The sequence below is a fragment of the Sinocyclocheilus anshuiensis genome, unplaced genomic scaffold (genome assembly GCF_001515605.1).
Source record: "Sinocyclocheilus anshuiensis isolate Anshui unplaced genomic scaffold, SAMN03320099.WGS_v1.1 scaffold80, whole genome shotgun sequence".
NCBI lineage: Eukaryota > Metazoa > Chordata > Actinopteri > Cypriniformes > Cyprinidae > Sinocyclocheilus > Sinocyclocheilus anshuiensis.
In genome coordinates this window covers 1360363-1380465 of record NW_015554102.1, presented here as the reverse complement: position 1 = coordinate 1380465, position 20103 = coordinate 1360363, and the positions used below count along the sequence as shown (strand labels likewise).

At 38.0% G+C, this 20103-nt stretch overlaps 1 protein-coding gene across 1 annotated transcript; it reads right to left on the bottom strand.

The window, feature by feature from the left end:
• Nucleotides 1-749: 749 nt before the first annotated feature.
• On the bottom strand, nucleotides 750-19851 carry LOC107669604 (CTTNBP2 N-terminal-like protein). The gene is made up of 5 exons (XM_016461905.1): nucleotides 19739-19851; nucleotides 12559-12666; nucleotides 4216-4446; nucleotides 2842-2949; nucleotides 750-2227 (listed from the first exon to the last, which is right to left on the bottom strand). Exons 1-5 carry the CDS (start codon nucleotides 19742-19744, stop codon nucleotides 953-955), a joined length of 1728 nt encoding a protein of 575 aa, XP_016317391.1. The 5' UTR covers nucleotides 19745-19851; the 3' UTR covers nucleotides 750-952.
• Between the last annotated feature and the right edge of the window lie 252 nt (nucleotides 19852-20103).

Sequence of the window (20103 nt, the reverse complement as noted above, 5' to 3'; positions counted from 1 at the left end):
TTGGATGATTACTTTGAGTAATCATCAAAACCCAAATTAAGATACTTTTCAGTGAGTTTTCTGTCCCTCCATTGAAAGTCCAGGAAAGCAAAAAGATCCAAAAAAGGTCATAAAGGCATGAGGGTGAGTAAATAATGACAGAATTTTCATTTTTTGGATGAACTATCCATATAAAGGGATAGTTCACCCAAAAATGAAAATTCTGTCATTAATTACTCACCCTCATGTCATTCCAAACCTGTAAGACCTTCGATTATCTTCGGAACACAAATTAAGATGTTTTTGATGGAATCTGAGAGCTCTCTGACCCTCCATAGATAGCAAGGATATTACCATGATGAACGCACAGAAACGTAGCAAGGACATCGATAAATAATCCATATGACATCAGGGGTTCAACCGTAATTTTACAAAGCTACGAGAATTATTTTTGTGCGCAAAGAAAACAATAATAACATAATTTATTCAGCAACTTACAGCAATTTACTTTCTGGGGTACTCTCCAAAATGGTGGAAGACGGTAACTTGGGGAGAAGAATTGCTGAATAAATTATGTTATTATTGTTTTCTTTGCGCACAAAAAGTATTCTCGTAGCTTCGTAAATTTACGGATGAACCCCTGATGTCACATGTACTATTTTACAGATGCTACGTTTCTGTGTGTTGATCGTGGTAATATCATTGCTGTCTATGGAGGGTCAGAGAGCTCTCAGATTCCATCAATGAAGGTCTTAGGGGTTTGGAACGACATGAGGGTGAGTAATTAATGACAGAATTTTAATTTTTGGGTGAACTATCCCTTTAAGGACAAGAATTGACAAGTATGACATGACAATAAGGGTGAAAATAAAAGAAGGAAACCTTGAGGTTCTCAAGAGTGCTTTAGATGCCACTGGATGGAATGGAGTGGAGAAGGCTTCAACAGGTGTGAACTCCAGGCTGGTTAACTAGATCACGACACGACCAAGTCAAGCTCTTTTGCATCTTCCTGACCACTGGTGAGACCACAGCTCCCCGAGAGCTCGGGGAAGTGGCTGGCCCTGCCAGAAGGAACCGGTGAGCCGGGAGACTGGTTGACCCCCTGCTTTTTAGGAGGAACAGAGGGTGGATGAATCTTCTCCGCCCTAGGAATTATTGGTGAGTGGATCCCTGGTGAAAGAACCAGTGGGCTCTTCCCTGTCGGCGAGGAGGCTGCGGCTAGGTTGCGGTAATCAGTGCCAAAGGGCGAGCTGTTGGACGGAGGGAGTTTGCTTGTTGCTTGTTGGCTCGTGAACCGTGACAGCACCTGAGTGACAGTGTTGCGGGCAATCTGCTTTGCAGTAGAATTGTCTGGAGTAGTAGGAGCAGCCGCAGTAGGAGAGAGGTCTCGAGGTGAGTGGACAACGGATGCTCCGTGTTGCTGCTCTGCCTCAGCTTGCTGCTGAAACTTGTGGCGTGCTGCTTGGAATCGCTGGTTGATGCTGGCCTGGTAAGAGGATGGATAGGTCGGACTAGAGCAGCCTATAGAGGCCAGACGCTTGGTCAGTACTGGGGAAGAGCAAGGAGATGAGCTAAGGGAGGACGAGGCAGGACTGCTTGGGGAGAGACACTGCAAGGCTCCACTTCCTCCAGGGAGTACTACCCCATTGTCCACCGATCCCACTTCCTTGCACCTCTCGTCTGCTGGAGACTCTGGTTCTCTGGGAGTGTGGTGGCCATTTAGCTTGGGTTGCGGAGATGATTTAGATGCAATGGCTTTGCCATCGACTTCTGTTTGACTAAGAGGAGGCATGATCCCTGTGGTTTTTACATTTTCTTCATTGTCCTTTTCCAGTCCTGCCGTTTCTCTTTCTTTCATTTCATCCAACTCTTTTTTTAGGCTATTGAACTTCTCCAAAATCTCCTGATATCGTTTTTCTTCCTTCAGTAGTTTCCCTCTCATCTGTTCGCGCTCTGTATCCAATTCGGCCAGCTTTCTCTCAGCTCTCGCCTCTATCTGCTGAGCATGAGCACGTTCGCTCTCCAGCTCCCCCTTTAGGGTTTTGATGGTACTGCTCTCCTGTTCCAGCTGGCGGCTGAGCTCTGCAACTCGCTGGCTCTCCTCCTCTGCCCGTGCTGTAGCCTTCTGACATTCTTTCGCCAGTGTCGAGGATAACTGTTGCTGCTGCGCTAAATCCTCCTCAGCTTGATTCGACAGGACTGACCGCTCACGTTCTAAACGCTCGACTTGAGCCCTCTCAAACTCCAGCTGTGAAGAAGAAAAGCAAGAGATGTCACTTCAAAAATTCGAAGATATTAGTAAAGTCAGAGGGAATAACACTACGCAGACAATATCGAAGATGAATTATACAACTGTTCTTGAAAATATCTTGTTTACTTGCTTCTTCCTGCCTCAAACAATACTTATGAATATCTTTAAGACTTCAGGACCCTATGAGCTACAGAATGTGTGAGAGCCATGGTCAAGCATCCAAAAAAATAAGTGTGTGAGAGTGTGTGTGTGCGTGTGTGTGTCTGTGTGTAAGAGAAACTCAGGCCAGGGCAGGGCAGGAAGGGCCTTTTACATAATACTACAGTCTGTACTTTGACCTTAACATCACCTTATCCTAATCCCATAAAAACACAATGGAATGTCTTCGTACACACACAGAGGTGGACGGACTCTTATGCACCACAGTCCATAAAAACAATGGAGCCTTTCCTCCGTAGAAAAGACATCTGCGGCAACAGTTACACAACAAAGCCACACAAAATCTGCTGGCACAGGGTGCTGTGATTGCTTTTATTTTGCAGTTTATGTTGTATTTATAATGCCACAGTTTGTGCATGTGTATATATGTTTTGGTGGCGTTGCCTGGTTACCTGTTGCAGAAGTCTGTCTCGTTCCTTCTCCAGCATGGCAGTGATGTCATCACCCGCAGCATTGTCTTGAGCACGCCGTCGTTTCTCTTCTTCTAAATCTGCTATTACCTACAGGCATACACACATTCAAACATCAGGTCAAGAAAGATGACTAATTATGGCTGCACCACCTAATAAACAGTGGGCATATATTATTTCATTTGAGTTAATGACGTTTGAGTCACATTAAATGAGTCACATTATTTTTCTTATGTTTATGAGCATAATTATCATAGAAGCAAAAAAAAAAAAAAAAGAGTGTTTGGTCAGAAGATCAAGCATTGTTATTCAGAGATCTGCTCCCTTTCAAAATAAGACTCACCCAATGTACATAACAGAGAGAATAGTTGTGTTTAATTTTGGATTAATCTTTCATACAATGTTTATAAAATAAATAAAAACTTTTTTTTCTTTCAAAGAACTGAGTTCCATAAGCATACATATGTATTTTCAATACATGCACTCAAGCTCTGTTCCAAAACCTTGTGAGCTAGTCTACTGTCTATAGAGGCAGCTACCTTCAAACCCAGCATCCAAAGTGACTGATTAAAGTGACATTAATAGCACTCCTCACTAGTTTTAACACCTACAGCTGTTTAGCATTACCACACTCCTAAAAATGTGACCCTGGACCACAAAACCAGTCATAGCCAACAATACATTGTATGGGTCAAAATGAGCAATGTTTCTTTTATGCCAAAAATCATTAGGATATTAAGTCAAGATCATGTTCCATGAAGATATTTTGTAAATTGCCTACCATAAACATATCAAAACTTAATTTTTGATTAGTAATATGCATTGCTAAGATCTTCATTTGGACAACTTTAAAGGCGATTTTATCAATACTTTGATTTTATTGCACCCTCAGATTCCATATTTTCAAATAGTTGTATCTCGGCCAAATATTGTCCTGTCCTAACAAACCATACATCAATGGAAAGCTTATTTATTCAGCTTTCAGATTATGAATACATTTCAGTTTCAAAAAATTGACCCTTATGGCTGGTTTTGTGGTCCAGGGTCACAAATAAAAGTACTAACATGGAGGTTTCATAGCGAAGCCATAGAAAAACCATTTTTGGTTCTCCAAAGAACCATTTTAGTGAACAGTTCTTAAAATAACCATTTTCTTGGTGTTTAGAATATTTTCAAAATCAATTTTTCACCATAAAGAACCTTTTGTGGAATAGAAAGATTTCATGGATTTTAAAGGTTGTTCATGGAACCACAGGTGCCAATAAAGAACCTTTATTTTGAAAAGTACAGCCTTCACATAGGAGTCTAAAAATACAGCCTAGGTAGGTAGCTCAGATCTCAGTCTTTGTCTCTCACCCATCTGCGTCTCCTCTCTGCAGCAGCGAGCTGTTTCATCATTTTCTCCTTCATGTTGGTGCAGTGGGCCATCACTAGCTTCAACACGCCCAGCGGGTTCAGACACACGGGACTCTGCCCTCCATCATCCTGAGCCTGCGACAGCTCGCTGTCTCTCAGCAGTGCTATGAAGGGGTCACGGAGGTTGTAATGTCCATATCGCTCTTGTACAAATGCATCTCTCTGTTGTGCCTAAAAAATGTCAAAGGTAGATAGGAAAAACATAGGAATAAGTAACTGGTTTCTGTTGTGATTATACAGCAAGTTCACAGAATGACTGATTAATACCTTACATTATGTTTGCATATGGGCCATGTGTTTTTATGAGAGACATAAAGAGAAAGCAGGATGTCTAAACACATCGTGATGCAATTACAGCTGGTCACTATCAGATCTATTTTCACAAAACATAATCGCAGCCCTGACCCCCACCCTGACCCCTCCTCTGCGGGCAGGTGTTAAACCTCCCCTGGGCTGAAGGGATGGAGAGGGGGGCTCACACCACAAAAGGCCCAGCTGTAGGAGGTGTTGTTCACTACTCATTGTGCATGTGTACGCTTGTGTGAGGGATGAAACGGGGGGCAGTGTGACTAATTTAGGAGGGATGGGGTGGTCTTACTAAACAGATCAGCAGATGGGAGGCACACACACACACACTAAATTCAGGACTGGAATAGACATGTGGTTTATGTTCTGGGTGACACACATGCTGCATCCTGCTGTATTCCTCTGACCTTTTCATGCTGTTCTACTAATACTACTACCACTATTAGTCAACATTTAAATTCCATAGTATTATGTGTAGAAGTATTGTGGATATATATATAATATATATATATATATTGAGACTTGCTAAAAATTACCTTTATTTACATACAGAAGAAGCAGTAGATCTTCTTCTATTGTGACATACATTTGAGTAAAAGGGATTATCAAAAAAGTAAAAAATTGTAGCTTTCTGACCCTGCATAGACAGCAAGGGAACTACCATTCAAGGCCCAGAAAGGTAGTAAGGACAAAGATAAAATAGTCCATGTGACATCAATTTTATGTTTCTTTGTGCGCAAAGAAAACAGGGTCTATGGAGGGTCAGAAAGCTCTCAGATTTCATCAAAAATATCTTAATTTGTGTTCTGAAGATGAACGAAGGTCTTACAGGTTTGGAACGACGCGAGGGTGAGTAATTAATGACAGAATTTTCATTTTTGGGTGAACTATCCCTTTGAGCTGACTAAACGATCGGTGAAGTCTGGCATACATCATCAGAGAGAAGTCTGTGATTTCACTGGAAGATCCAGTTGTTATTTTGATAAAAAATTACATAGGTCAATAAAAAAAAGATATCCACAGATGAATTGTTCACAGTAAGTTAACAACAAGTTTAGAAAATAGATAGGGTGAATATTAATTAAATGCCAGCTTTTACTTTACATCATATGATGAAGGCAAAGGTCATCTAAATATAAAAATAAATGGAATTACAATTAAATGCACATTTACAAACTAATATGCCATATTGGTGAATTCCGATAAATAAAAAATGTCTAATATCCAATATTATACTGTGAATTACAGGCGAAGAATCATGATCTCATCAGGCTAACGTGTCTTGTACAACATGACGCATACACATTTGGAATTTTCATGAGCACGCCTTTGTGTCCTCCTTAAACACACCAACGCAAACAAAAACGAAGACTTTTATCTGCTTGATCACAATGCAAGTGGGAAAGAAAGTAATATTTAACCAACCAGACTTCAAGAGACCTCAGCTTCCACCGTTCGCTGGTTATTATCTGTGATCATTCAGTCTAAGACTCAAAGTCTTTTAATAACACAGAAAATCACAGAGGGTGTGGTGTGTACTGGGTGTGAACATCGGCATATTGATCAGCACAATGCGGCAGATGTAACCACAACTACCATTTAAATCCAGGCTGTTAACTCTAACATACATTTTCTGTTTCTCAGTCTCTCTGTATCAAGCAGAAATTCATATTGTACTTATGTCTATGATGAAGCAGTGTGAGTGTGTTAAGTGTGTCTAAGACCACCAGGCTGGATAGTTTATTTGTTTAACTTCAGCATTAAGCAGTGTTGCATACTACTCAACATCATTATAGAAAATTACAGTCCATTTCCAGCCCTAGAGGCTTTAATCTGTGGCCCTGCCGGCCTCTGAGTGACCTTATCCAGAGATCAGAGAGAGACACAACTGAGGGAAACAGATGAGACAGCGGCAAGACAAACATCACTATTACTACTGTTCATACTACGGGTTATACATTTGATCGAATACACTAATTATTCGATTTTTGGCTGTAACTCACCCTACACAATTTGTGCTACAGACATAAATAATATGATATGAAGAATGATTCACTTTGGCAAAAGAGTAAAGAACCACCTGGAACACTTTACCAAATGCAAAGCACTGTCCTAGCAACCAATATTTTGATATATACTACAGTCCAAAAGTTCAGGGTCATAAAGATTTTATTTTTATGAAAGAAATTATTACATTTTTCAACAAGGATACATTAAATTTATCAAAAGTGGCAATACAACATTTATGCCAACATTTATGACATGAAACTCTAGATGGCGTAGGCTGATGGGTCGTTAACGCAAATTGATGATACTCACAGCATTAAACTACTTGGCACAAGCTGATTGGTTCATGTTACATATGCAGCCAATGAGCTTACTGCTTTACATTTAAATGGCTGGTTAGCATTCACTAGAGCAGTTCGCACTACACTTTCAGAGATCCTCTGAAACCCTCCACCTTCCCCAGCTCCACCTGTATAGATCTGCTATGGGTTATTATATGCTATTTGTGCAACAGCAGTATGTCTTAAATACTCACAGCACTGTATAGTTCCTGTACTTGCTTTGCAGCAGCAGCAATAATCTACAACAACAACTGCTTTCACCACTGGTAGTAATAAGAGTGTTTCTTGATCACCAAATCTGTATATCAAATGAATACATCTGCTAAATGAATAAATGTAAATGTAAATATATCAGAATGATTTCTGAAGGATCATGTGACACTTAAGACTGGAGTAATGACTGCTGAAAATTCAGCTTTGTCATCACAGGAATAAACTACATTTTAAATAATTGAAAATGGCTATTTTAAATTGTAGTAATACTTTATAATATCTGTTTTTACTGTATTTTGATCAAATAAATGCAGCCTTGGTGAGCATAAGAAACTTCTTACCGACACCAAACTTTTGAATGGTAATGTACCTTTTTTATTTGACACATCTATATTAAATATTGGAATTCTTTAGTAATATATTAATATTTTCCAGTTGTAAACAAAGCTTTGTTGACTGTCTCTCTTCCCATCCAGACCAGACACACACCCACACAAACAATAACAGTCTACAAGGACAGACAGCACTACACACACTAGCAAATGGCTTTCCCACCAGAAATCCAGCTACTATATTTAGCCCTGTCAGTCTCAAGATGTTTATTTTGAACATACTCATTTTTCTGCTTTCTCTGCACTATAAAAGATTTCACTGTGCATTTACAGTAAATTACTGGCACAGTTGCCATACTTACAGTAACAGCCTATCCCATAATAGCTCTGCAGTTAATTACAGTTCAAGACATCCTGTAATGTAGCAATCACAAAGATTACTTGAGTCAGCACAGTCATTTTTTGTTGTACATTTGTAGATGAACTGCAACAGAATCACAACTCAGTAGCCAGTACTTCCTCAAAAGCTGACATACGACTTCAGTTTGTACGAGTTTATTGGTAGAAAAAACAAATGAGAATAGCAGGTTTCTAAACACAAGACATTTAGCTTTAATGATTTAACTTACTATTTTAGCTCTAAATAATAACTATTTACATAATCCCTTTAAGTCCCACTGCTCATCCAAGGATAATTAATTTGATTATTTACAAGCAGGGGCTTATGGGTATTCCTGCACAGTGGGATCTCAGTGAAGCATGATTCAGTTATTGTAGTTTTTATGGTAATTTTTTTATTGACTAAATATATTATTTTACTCTGTGTGTGTTGCTGTGAGATTAGTAATATATATTCAGGACAGAGCAGGACGCTCTTTGTGCTGTTGCTGTTTTTAATCAAGCTCTTGCTGATCTGAGGCGCTTACCGTCGGAGACAGAGAGGAATCAGGAGACTTCCTGGAAGGAAGTTCACACAGAAGGAATCCTACATCCCTCTAATCAACCCACAAACACACACTCCAGGCAGTTCAGAAGAGCGAGGAACCCCATTGGTTTTCTCTGTGAGTGAGTGTGTGTGTGGAAATGAGTCACATTTATAAGGTAAAACACGGGCTAGACATCCTCCCTAAGACAAAACAAACAAACTGGCTTGTTTAGTCTGTTTGGACTGTGATTTTTAACTTGGAATTCCCTATTCATGAAATTCCCCTTTCAGAGACCTGTGAACAGATCTGATCTTCCTTTATAAGGCTTAGATGATGAAACAGTGAGTGAGTGAGTCATATTAACGGCTGGTTTCCCATTTTAACCACCAGCCCTCGGGATACTGGCTCCTCCATTACATCAGAATGAGCCATGGGAAAATAACTCAAAAGGAGGAGCAAAAAGCGCTGCAGTTGATCTGGAGGCTTCCAAAACATCTAATGTGATTGACACTGTTCTCCCAGCATGCACTGCTTCACTACTGCCGGGATATACAGGAGATTCTGAGGGAACTGAAGTGACACACACATACATATACATACACACGCACACAACGCCACATTCATGATCAAAGACTCAAGCCCAAAGGGCCTCTCAAGGTTCCCTCTGTGACTAAAGCCCTTATTGCCCAGGAAGAAAGTCAAATGAAGCCTTTAAAGACACTCACACACACACACACACACACACACACACACACACACACACACACACTTAGTATCTTGCCACGGGCTGAGCAGTAAAAGAGGCACACTTATACACTAAGGCTTTGTTCAGACAGGGAGCAAAAATCTGATTTCATAAATCTGCCTGAAATCTGTAGACCGCAAACAACAGCAAAAAAAAAAAAACATGTCCATGTGTTATTTGAAATCTGATAATAATCAGGATATTTTCACTATGTATTGAATAGTAAATGCATCAATTAGTCAGTGGTTTTGGACAGATAAATAAGGCAGATGCACCAGACACTGCTGACAATATCCATCCAAGTAGTAGTGAATTTACACTATTGTAAAAAAAAAACAAAGAGAGAAATTAATAATTTTATTAATCAAAAATGCTTACAATTAATCAAAAGTGGCAGTCAAACCTTTGACATTGTTACAAAAGATGTCTATTTTAATAAATGCTGTTCTTCGGAATGTTCTATTTATCAAAAAATCCTGCAAGCAAAAAATAAAAAATAAATAAAAATTGCACACAAAAAAAGCAGCACAATTGTATATCATATTAGAAATATATAGCATATTAAAAGGATTTCTGAAGGACACTGAAATCCAGCTTTGCCATTGCAGGAATACAATTGCGTAAAACACTAACTTGACTATTGTCTGACTAAACGGTTTCAGACAGAACTGTAAGCGGATCATTTGCAAAATGACCTTAAGATTGAATTTGGAAACCAAATCAGATTTGTGCACAGCGTGAACAAAGCCTATTCACGTGTATAAGATGTTGACAGAACAAGTCGCTGTAAAAAGTACAGATGTGTCTGTAAAAGAAACTATGTATTGTGAATACACTAATATATAACCAAAAGTAACTTTCACTTTCAGATCAATGTAGCTTCTCTGTGTTGTTTTCAATGTCCCACAAACTAAACTCATAGTCCAGCGCAAAGAGTCAGCAGTTGATCAGCAGGTCACAGTGAGACACCAGCGCAGCTTTAGTGGCTCAGCCCCTCGTCTCATGTTTCCATCTTTCCCACACACACCCCTGAGCTCATGTGAAGCTGCTGTTCTCTGTTATTAACGCCGTGTTAACTCTTTAACTACAGCATCAGACAGAATAATTACAGAATAATTAATAATTACATACACACACACACACACACACACACACACACACACACACACACACACACACACACACACACACACACACTATATATATCCAGAGGGAACACTGTGGGCTTCTGTTGTGTGTCAGTATGAGTACACGCAAAAATGAACTACATTTGTTCTAGTTTTGAGGAGTAAAGACTCAATTGAGCACAGCTGATTTAATTTGTGTGCTTAACAAAGCATAAAATCAAATGGAATCTTATGGAGAATTAAGTGAGTAATGATAAAGAAAGCTGTAGGGCTGGGCTCTGTGCTAACACTTGTTTAAGTGTTAAGAAGTAATAACTGTTTTTCGAGATAACATTTTTACAGTAATTTTTTTTAGTTAATATATTATAAATAAAATATATTTATCATATTTTTAATAACTTTAAAAACATTCAATAATGTATAAGAACATTGCTCTCATATAAAAACATATAAGAAATAACTACCTAAAATGTTTGTATGTAGAATGTACATGTTGTCATGTAGTAATTTATAAATCCTAATAGGATGAAGACTGTGCTCATGAATATTATTTATGTTTTATGATGACCTTAATGGCTGAAAGGAAGATGCTGAGAAGTGTGCACTAATCAGACAGCAAATAAATGAATCAAATTATGGCATAGTTCATGAATATTTATTCAATTCTTTGGGAACTTCTGCATGATCTAATTAATATTCATGCAAAAATGCTATTTTTTAGGTGAACTATCCCTTTAATTGATGTAGTTTACATGGTCTGCTCTGGTCCTCGTGATTGTTTTGAAAATCCAAAATAGCAGAAAGTTTTGTGCGAGGGGTTGGTTTAGGGTAAGCGGATAGAAAATACAGTATAGATGTATAAAAACCATTGCATCTATGGAATGCCCCCACAAAAATTGGTGTGTGTGTGTGTGTGTGTTTTACAGGAATAGCACTGCCTGCCATTGTTCTCCTGTCTGCCTCTTTCCTGAGTAGCCCCGACACACTTCCTGTGGTTCCTGACCACTAGTCCACACCAAACACTGATCACATACTGCCTGTTACATAACACAAATCTATACACATACAGAGCTGAGGAGTATGTGTAAAAATAACACCTGAAATCTCACAACTGCTCAAAATTCACATTTATTAAAGCTGAAATATGTAATTTTTTCAATGCAATGCTGTCTCCTATCCCAGCTTAATATGCAGACACAACTACTGTACAAGTAAGCCTACAACTAGTCTATAGGTTGTTTTCCCAAAACACTTGTTGTTCTATAACAACTCGCTTGCAGCAACATTAACTTGCTCGCTTACTCGCTTGCAGCAACATTAACTTGAGTTTGGGGCAGAGTTTTTGGTTTGTAGGCAGGGTAAGTGCTAAGGAAACTTGTTTGGCCACAAGCTTTGGCAACATGCTGAAACAAGTTAGAAACAAGTTAAAACATGCTACCAATGTGCTAAAATGTGTTAGCAATACCTAATACAATGCAAAATGTGCTATCAACATTCTAGTTAAAACAACACTAAGCAGCATGTTAATAATATTTTACATTTTTGCATTTAACAGACACTTTTATCCAAAAGAGGAACAAAAGTAATTAGTCAAAGAGCTAACAATAATAGTAATATGCAATGCCAGGTTTATAAGACAACTAGAAGACAACATGCCTTACATTATGCTAGCATATATTGCCAGCAACGTTAATAATGTTACCAATAATGGTCATCAATAAACAGAGAACTTTTAGCGGTTTCTTTAACATCTAACAGGATTTTAATGTGGTTTCATAGGGTCTGATGAGTGTCTGACATTGCCTGTTGTTGTGCATGGTTTCTTAGGGGTCTACTGTGGGGGTCTAAGGTCTAATGTGGTTTGAAGTTGTGTAATATTGCATGTACTGCAAGTAAAGTTTTCACTAGTCTTTCTGACTTGTGTGTGTGTGTGTGTGTGTGTGTGTGTGTGTGTGTGTGTTGTATGTTGTAACATTGCATGTATTGCATGTATAAAGTTTTAAAGTATAAGGTTTTTACTAAAGTCTTTTTTACTTGTTCTCTGTTGGTTTCTTAGGGGTCTACTAAAATCTAATGTGGTCTGAAGTTGTGTAAATTTGCAAGAATTGCATGCATAAAGTTTTCATTGGTCTTTCTGACTTTGACTTTCTGTCCGTCAATCTTAAAGCATTTATAAGCATTTTAAACATTTATTTTTCATATTTTTTTCTTGCCAAACTTTACTTTATCTATTCTTGACACAGTTCAGCTATAAATGCATGCATGTGTGTGTGTGTGCGCTCTTACCCTGAGTGTGTGTATGACTACATCTTGTGCTTCCAGTTCTCCTTCCAGAATGCTGAGCAGCATCAGAAGTTCAGCTTTACTGAGAGTCTCCACATTCATCCTGCTGCCCTGTAACAAACAAACAGATGAATACAGTATCTGGGCCCTGAAGCAAAACCGCTGATTTACAGGTCTGGCGATATAAGTCAATGTTTTAGCAGGTCATGCACTGTATAACTGTACTGAGACCAATGTAACAGGATCATACCACATACACACACCGATCAATTTCTCTGGCCTAGAAATGCAATAAAGTTCCACACATTTCATCAGTGAATCACTCTTGATCTGAAATGACATTTGTGTGAGTCTGGCATTCATGAACATTAAAACACACGCACAGCAGTGTTCGGCGTCTCTGCATTGTGGCCTGGCTCTCCGTCAGACCACATAAACGCAGGAAGCTATTAGCATATCAGCACAGAGGTCTCCAGTGAACGAGTTCAACTGCTGTACTGTAACGGATTCCCTCAGTCTAGTCACACACACACACGCATTCAGTGTGTTTGAATGCTCTTGTGAATAATTTCTCTGCTTACAGCAAGTGACACAGACAGATCTGGATTGGGCTGCAGTGTAATGGACGGTTTTTCCTTAACCATTAAGGTTTGGCTTGCTGTGTCTGGGTTCTTATTTCCATTTATGTTGGAGTGTGTATGAGCAGAAGGACAGAGGAAAACCTGCCAAACACCAAAACACAATCTGTGTGACCACTGATTTATAAAATATTTGTGCGAATTATGATCATTCTGTATAATTACTCCCTTAACCCACAGCTGAACATCATCATCATTGCCATATAGTAACTTCACACAACAACATTGTCCGATTGAACGACTCTAAGGGTGTAGAATAATTTTCATAACTGCACAGTTAGTTTCAGGTTTGATGACCACATTGCAGCTGCATTTAATTTTGCCACGTTGTTTCCGGACAATATACTTAATTGGTTGCATAAGGGAGTAGTTCTATACACCAGAGCATTTTAGGTACAAAAAAAAACAAAAAAACTAAAATGTGTTGTGATAAACATATGTAGTAACTGTGGTATAATTGATGACGAACAGAAAATGAATGCACCTCTCAGGTGTAACATCCACTACACTTCATGTTGTGGCTTTATTAGCATTAATATTCAGAATCATTACCAGTTATCCCTTACATAGTACCATTCAAAAGTTTGGGGTCTGTATGATTTTTTAATGTTTAAGTTTCTCCAAGGCTGAATTTATTTTATCAAAAATACAGCAAAAACAGTGACATTGCGAAATGTTAAATAATGTTCTTTTTAGCAACATCATATGACCCCTTTAAATTAACTGTTTTCTATTTTTATTATTAATATTTTAGAATGCAATTTATTCCTGTAATGGCAAAACTGAATTTTCAGCATCATTACTCCAGTCTTCAGTGTCACATGATCCTTCAGAAATCATTCTAATATGCTGACTTGGTGCTCAAGAAAAATGTCTTCTTATTATCGACGTTGAAAACAGTTGTGCTGCTTAATATTTTTGTAGAAACCATTATCTTTTTTTTTCAGGACTCTTTGATGAATAGAAATTTCAAAAGAACAGCATTTTTTTGAAAAATATTTTTTTCATGACATTACAATTGTCTTTATTGTCACTTTTGATCAATTGCTGATTTTTTTCTTAATTTCTTTAAAAAATCTTACTGACCCCAAACTTTTAAATGGTAGTTTATTTAAAATAATGTAGAATATGATATGTTAGGAGGGATTGTTTACTGATGTGCATAAATCATACATCTAATTTTTTATCACATAGCTTTAAAACCTTTCACAATAACTTTTTCAATCAATCCCAGAATCAAAACCCTATACATAAAGGTTCCTTTAGGTGTTTTTTCCCTAAGACAATTTAATGAGATCACTTCCTGATATGATTCAATTTGGTTACACGGCAGTGTGTTACTAGGATGACAAGTATGCTATTTTCTTCCTTCTATTGAATAGAAAGTTACACAGCTTGACCAGACTTAATATAATGTCAGGGCAATGATGTCATCCAGACATTACTATCACACTGCGGGCTGTCTGTAGAGCCAGAGTATGTGTGTCTGTCTGTATGTGTGTGTTAAAACTGGAATTCACTTTTATAACTCACACAGTATTACCACTGGAGTCTGTGATCCAACCGGAGTGTGTTTGTGTCTGCTTACACACTGATTTGATAGGCTATACACTTAATATTTGCGTTAAACCATGGATACAGAAACTGCTGTTTGCTTAAGAGTTGTATGTTTATTTTTATGACATCATTGACTGATGCTTTTATAAATTGCTCTGGTATTAATGGTGTGACCACATCGCATGCAAACGAATACATAAACACTTACACAGACAGAGACACAAACCGCCTGAAACATCTTATGTTTTCAGTTTGTGTGTATAGGGTCGGTTAACCCATTATTTACATCCACTCAATCTAAATAGGAAACAGACTGCATTATTATTCCCGTAGGAATCTTCATCCTGCAGCATCCGGTAAAAACACTATCCGTGCAGATCACAAGTGCATCCTTCCTGCCTTCATATCCTCTCAAGAGGACCTATAAAAGCCACACACACTGAAGCTAACAACCTTCCAACAACAGAATCTTGAAAATATTTGAAATAAAATATGGTTCTATCACTATTTGGATTAGGAAATACTGTCTGTCATCATTTTATGTTTTATCAAAATACCAAATCTGCAGATCACTGGCTGTCACATCAGTTGGACTTTTGTTTGGTTTATTAAACACAATTATATATCAGGTCAATGGAACCAGAGTCCTCTTGCATGCTAAACAAAACCTGTACCACCAGACTAACATATTTTTTGTTCACACCATGCTGGTTTCGTCTGACTGAACCTGGTTTCTCTTTCTCCATTTCTGTCACTGATGGAGTTTTGGTTCCTTGCCACTGTCACCTTTGGTTTGCTTAGTTGGGGACACTTAATTTCTGGCAAAATTGTCAGCTTGATTGCAGAGCCACTATTTGAACTGAGCTGGACGATGATCACTGAATCAACAATGAACTGACTTTAACTGAAAAACTGACTGTTTGTTATTGTCCTCTTGCATTACTGACACACTATTTTTCTGTTTCACACTGTAAAGCTGCTTTGAAATCTGTATTGTTTAAATCGCTACATAAATAAAAGTGACTTGACTTGGCCTGTTGTTTTTTCTTTGGTTAGGCCTATGTCTTATCTCAACTAGCCAGGACTCCCACTGGTGCCCACTCAAAATAAAAAATTAAAAAGAGCATGACGCCCCTGACTGTGGCTGTAATGTGTAGGTCAGAAGGGAAAAATCTAGTTTTCTACCTAAAGAATCTTGTCTAAAGAAACCTCCTACGCCAGGCTGTAAATAACAATTACACAAATACCACATTTGACCAAGAACTGCATTCCAGAAAAAGGAAACATAACTTTAAACTATAGTACACTGAATACTGAATACACTAATAGGAGAGAGGACTCATTTCATTGAATCTTCATTACAGCAGCCAAGACCTGAGAGAATGAACACAGACTGAAATTTAAGCCATTACTTTAGTTATGAGAACCAGATCAGTCTGATGTGTGAACAAATCATTTAGACCATCGAGTTAACGAAATCTGAAAAAAACTGGCACACAACAACGATGAGCCATCGGTTACACATTAAGTACACCGATCCTGATGAAATCAGTAACAGCTGCAGTGAGAAACAAGGCTATTTAACAGCATAATATTTCACTACTTTATATAATAAAATGAATAATAAGGCTAAGTGCGTGAGACAGTGAGAGAGAGAGAGATATTATAGAGAAAGAGTTACTGGCTTTGTTGCCAGTTTGCTGCTCCCAAAACCAAATGCACACCAAGATTTTTGAAGCCAATAAATCTCTTGTATCACTACAACATTCAGATACATATATTTTCACATTTGTGTGGTCACATTTATCATTCCTCAGCGAAATTTCAAGTTTGAAATCCATTCACATCAATAGAAATTTCAAGTAAAATTCCCCTGCATTGATTTCGGAATGGGTTCAAGTTGGTTGCGTGAATTCACTACGCTGACCAACACAAAACTTCTTTGTCTGAAAGTGACTTCTGTGTGAGCTGTTCTTCATGCATTTCTACACTATTGACAATGGACAATAGCCTTTAATGTGATAGCACCTTAAAAGTTTCATAAAGGATACATTAACTACAGCAAAAGTGTCATCAAAGTGATCAATGCAATTCGATGCATATGTCATATTAAAGCTATTTGTGTGGTACAGAGTGATATTTAAGCCATTAATTTATACTTTATTCTCAAGAACAAGATCAGACTGATTCGTAAACTAATCATTTGGATCAGTTATGTAAACTATTGATTCACTGGAAAGATCAGACTTAAAAGTATGGACCATTTTCATTCCCTGTGATTTTACTTTATCAATGCTTGAAAACTTATAAATGCACTCTTATAAACGCATGGAGAAAAGAAGACTATATCCCATCTTTAAAATTCCTCCTTTTGTGTTCCACAGAAGAAGAAAAAAATTCATGCAGTTTTGGAATGACATGATTATGAGTAAATAATGACAACTAGCCTATTATTTTGCTTGAACTTCCTTTAAAGCATCTGCTTATGTAAGAACAGACCTTTTTCTCTTCCCTCATCTCACTGAAAACTCACTAAACCTCAGACTTAACCCACAGCTGCTGAGGGCAATCCTTAAAAGAAACATCAGACCACAGCATAATGTCAGCTTGCTTAATGAATCATTAGCAGTAATGAGAGAGCGGGACATGTGTCAGATGGGTGTGTGGTTCACGGCACCGCTCTGATGCTGTAACCCCACATTAAACCTGTACAAGCACAATAAAACCATTATCTGGCAACAAAACACAATCTTCACACAGCCACAGAGAGTGTGAGAGCGGGAAAAAGAGAAACACTATATGGATTACACAGACTGAAAGGAATTCCAGGAATTCACACCCCCCACACACACATTAATCAAATATTAACAGAAAGAGACTCCAGACGAGACTGTAATGCATGCTAATTCATCTTGACTATATTAACAGCTGATCCAGCATCTGCTTCTCCCGGTCACTGATACATCTTATTAACGACTTGCAAATTCAAGATTCTGAAGCAGTATTCAGATCATAGACAACAAAATATCACCGTGCAGAATGATTTCACAATGGGAGCTATTGTATAACACTTGCATAAAAGCAGAGTGCAGTGATTTGGCACATTATAGTAAAACAAACCTGTTAACCCAGCTCAAATGAGGTCAATACACTGTATCCTAAACTCTAAACTCAACCCTTTCCCCAGGGTAAAGAGTCAAGCTGGACTGAAGCGCCGTGTTTTTTACTGAGCATAGCTTCCTCATTGCTGCAGATTTGCGGTTCTGAAGTAAATTTGTATAGGATGGGACACCCAGTGGTTACTAAGGTGACAAACCATGACTTCAGACTTCTGCTGTCATTGACATTATTGCTAAAAAGATCATTCCAGCACTTTCTCATTTGCCCTCAATGTTTGTTGTTCAAAGCACTGATTTACTTACAGCTACTGAAGACCAAAATCCTCAGTCTTTGACGTTATATGGGCCACATTCTCAAACTGAAGGAAAACTGGCCATTAACGGGATACATTAGACCTACAGGAAAATCTGCAAAATGAAGCAAGCTCTTCTTTGGTGTAATTACGTCCTGACCCGAGAGAATGTCTTCAACCCAGCTCTCGAGTGACTGATTCTGACATGCCAGTCAAAACAGAGCATTTCACTGCATACAGGCTAGACCACATTTTTGATCTTCAACCACTGACAAACACTCACACGTCTGCTCTTTACAAATCACTGCTTGTTTGATTCAAATAAACACATCAACTGAGCGATTACATTCAGATTAACATTTTAACAAATGTGTCCAAATCTCTGGCAAACGTATTTGAAAGCGTTTCTCATTACGGAAAAAAAAGTGTTCGCAGATTCTTAAACACTGGCACAAAAAATGCTACAAAACAAAAATAGAATAAAGTTAAGGATCACGGATAAACACTATCACAAGAACAATGTGTCAAATATTTTTACCTATATGAGCTAGTTCAACTCATAGTAAGTGAAAATGGGAAGAGGATGAGTACTGGTACTTTGTACAGATATTATGTACTGTATGTGCAAGTTTATACATTCATTTTTTCATAAATATCTGGTGTTGACTAAAAGTACACACACAGATATAAGCCTTATAAGATATAATAAATAAACGAACCTATATATTTTATATCTAGTACATTTACATTAGTAATAGTTCTTTAAAATATACACATTTAACAGTTTTTTAAAGTTAATTCACACATGATCTGAGGACACAGGTACAGTAATGTCATAATTTTGATAAAATAAATAGAAAAACAAATGAAATAATCCCTTGTAACACAAATATACCATCTCTTGTTAATTTTCCAAGTGAAAATGTTGCTGTTTTAGGAACTAATAATGGCAGGTGATGATCTGTCCCATGTTTTACGAATCAGTGCATGGTTAATCTTTTATAAACTGCGTGATTAGAAATAAGAGCCATAAATCCAAGCACTGTTCAGCAAAAAGCACTTCTGCGGATATCAGGTTTCCTGTTGGACACAAAGCTTTCCTTTCAGTGTTTAAAAAAATCACCCTGAACATATGGAACATTTCACATGTGGCTAAACAGGCAATCAGTGCACTTCTCAAATATGTGAAGAACCAACTATCAGATGTCTGACATCGGCCCGGTACAAACAGAAACAGGGACAAAAGACTGTTTGTAACATTGTGTTACAGCATTTAGTGAACATACAATAAAGATCATACAACTAAGTATCTAGTTGTATCTAAATCCATAAAAACAAGTCTAGTATTAAGTGCACGAGTGAGTATGAAAAAATACTGTGTGGCTTAGAAATCAATGTTTATCATATTTAAAACCAATGTGCACATGTCATAATAATAGCGAGATAATGTACTGGAAGTCTATCCTGGGATCTGAGATTCACTCTTCCACTCCAGCACGCTCTCCAGATCACATTCACGCCCTCTATCATTTCCAAAAAAATAAGGCATAATTCCATGAAGTATTAATTTTATTACCTTCATATGTGTTTTTGTTCGCTCATCAGTCCTCGCGGTCAGAATTATCCCAGTTCACGGAGTTATTTCTCACTTTCGCTGCAGCTGGCTGTGCTACTGTCCCGGCCGAAAATATGGACCGCTGCCACTGACAGATCGTTCAGCCAGTAGGCGGAGACCACTAGCCAGAATGATCCGTTCGGATTGGATGTTAAGATGTAAGGGGAGGAGCTAAATAAGCTTGGGTTCAGTGCAGTCTACGGTTCAGTGTCTTTGTCTACGGTTGTTTGTTTTACATGCAGTTTATTGTAGTGATTTGAGCACATTACAGTTCAAATGTCAGTGTCGCTTTATGTAAGGTACATTTGATTTTAATTTGCATTGAT

Coding starts and splice junctions, on each gene's coding strand:
- LOC107669604 (XM_016461905.1), bottom strand. Junction 4,447..12,558: donor TAGTCATACACACACTCAGG/GTAAGAGCGCAC, acceptor GACATTTTTTAG/GCACAACAGAGAGATGCATT. Junction 2,228..2,841: donor GAGACAGACTTCTGCAACAG/GTAACCAGGCAA, acceptor TCTTCTTCACAG/CTGGAGTTTGAGAGGGCTCA.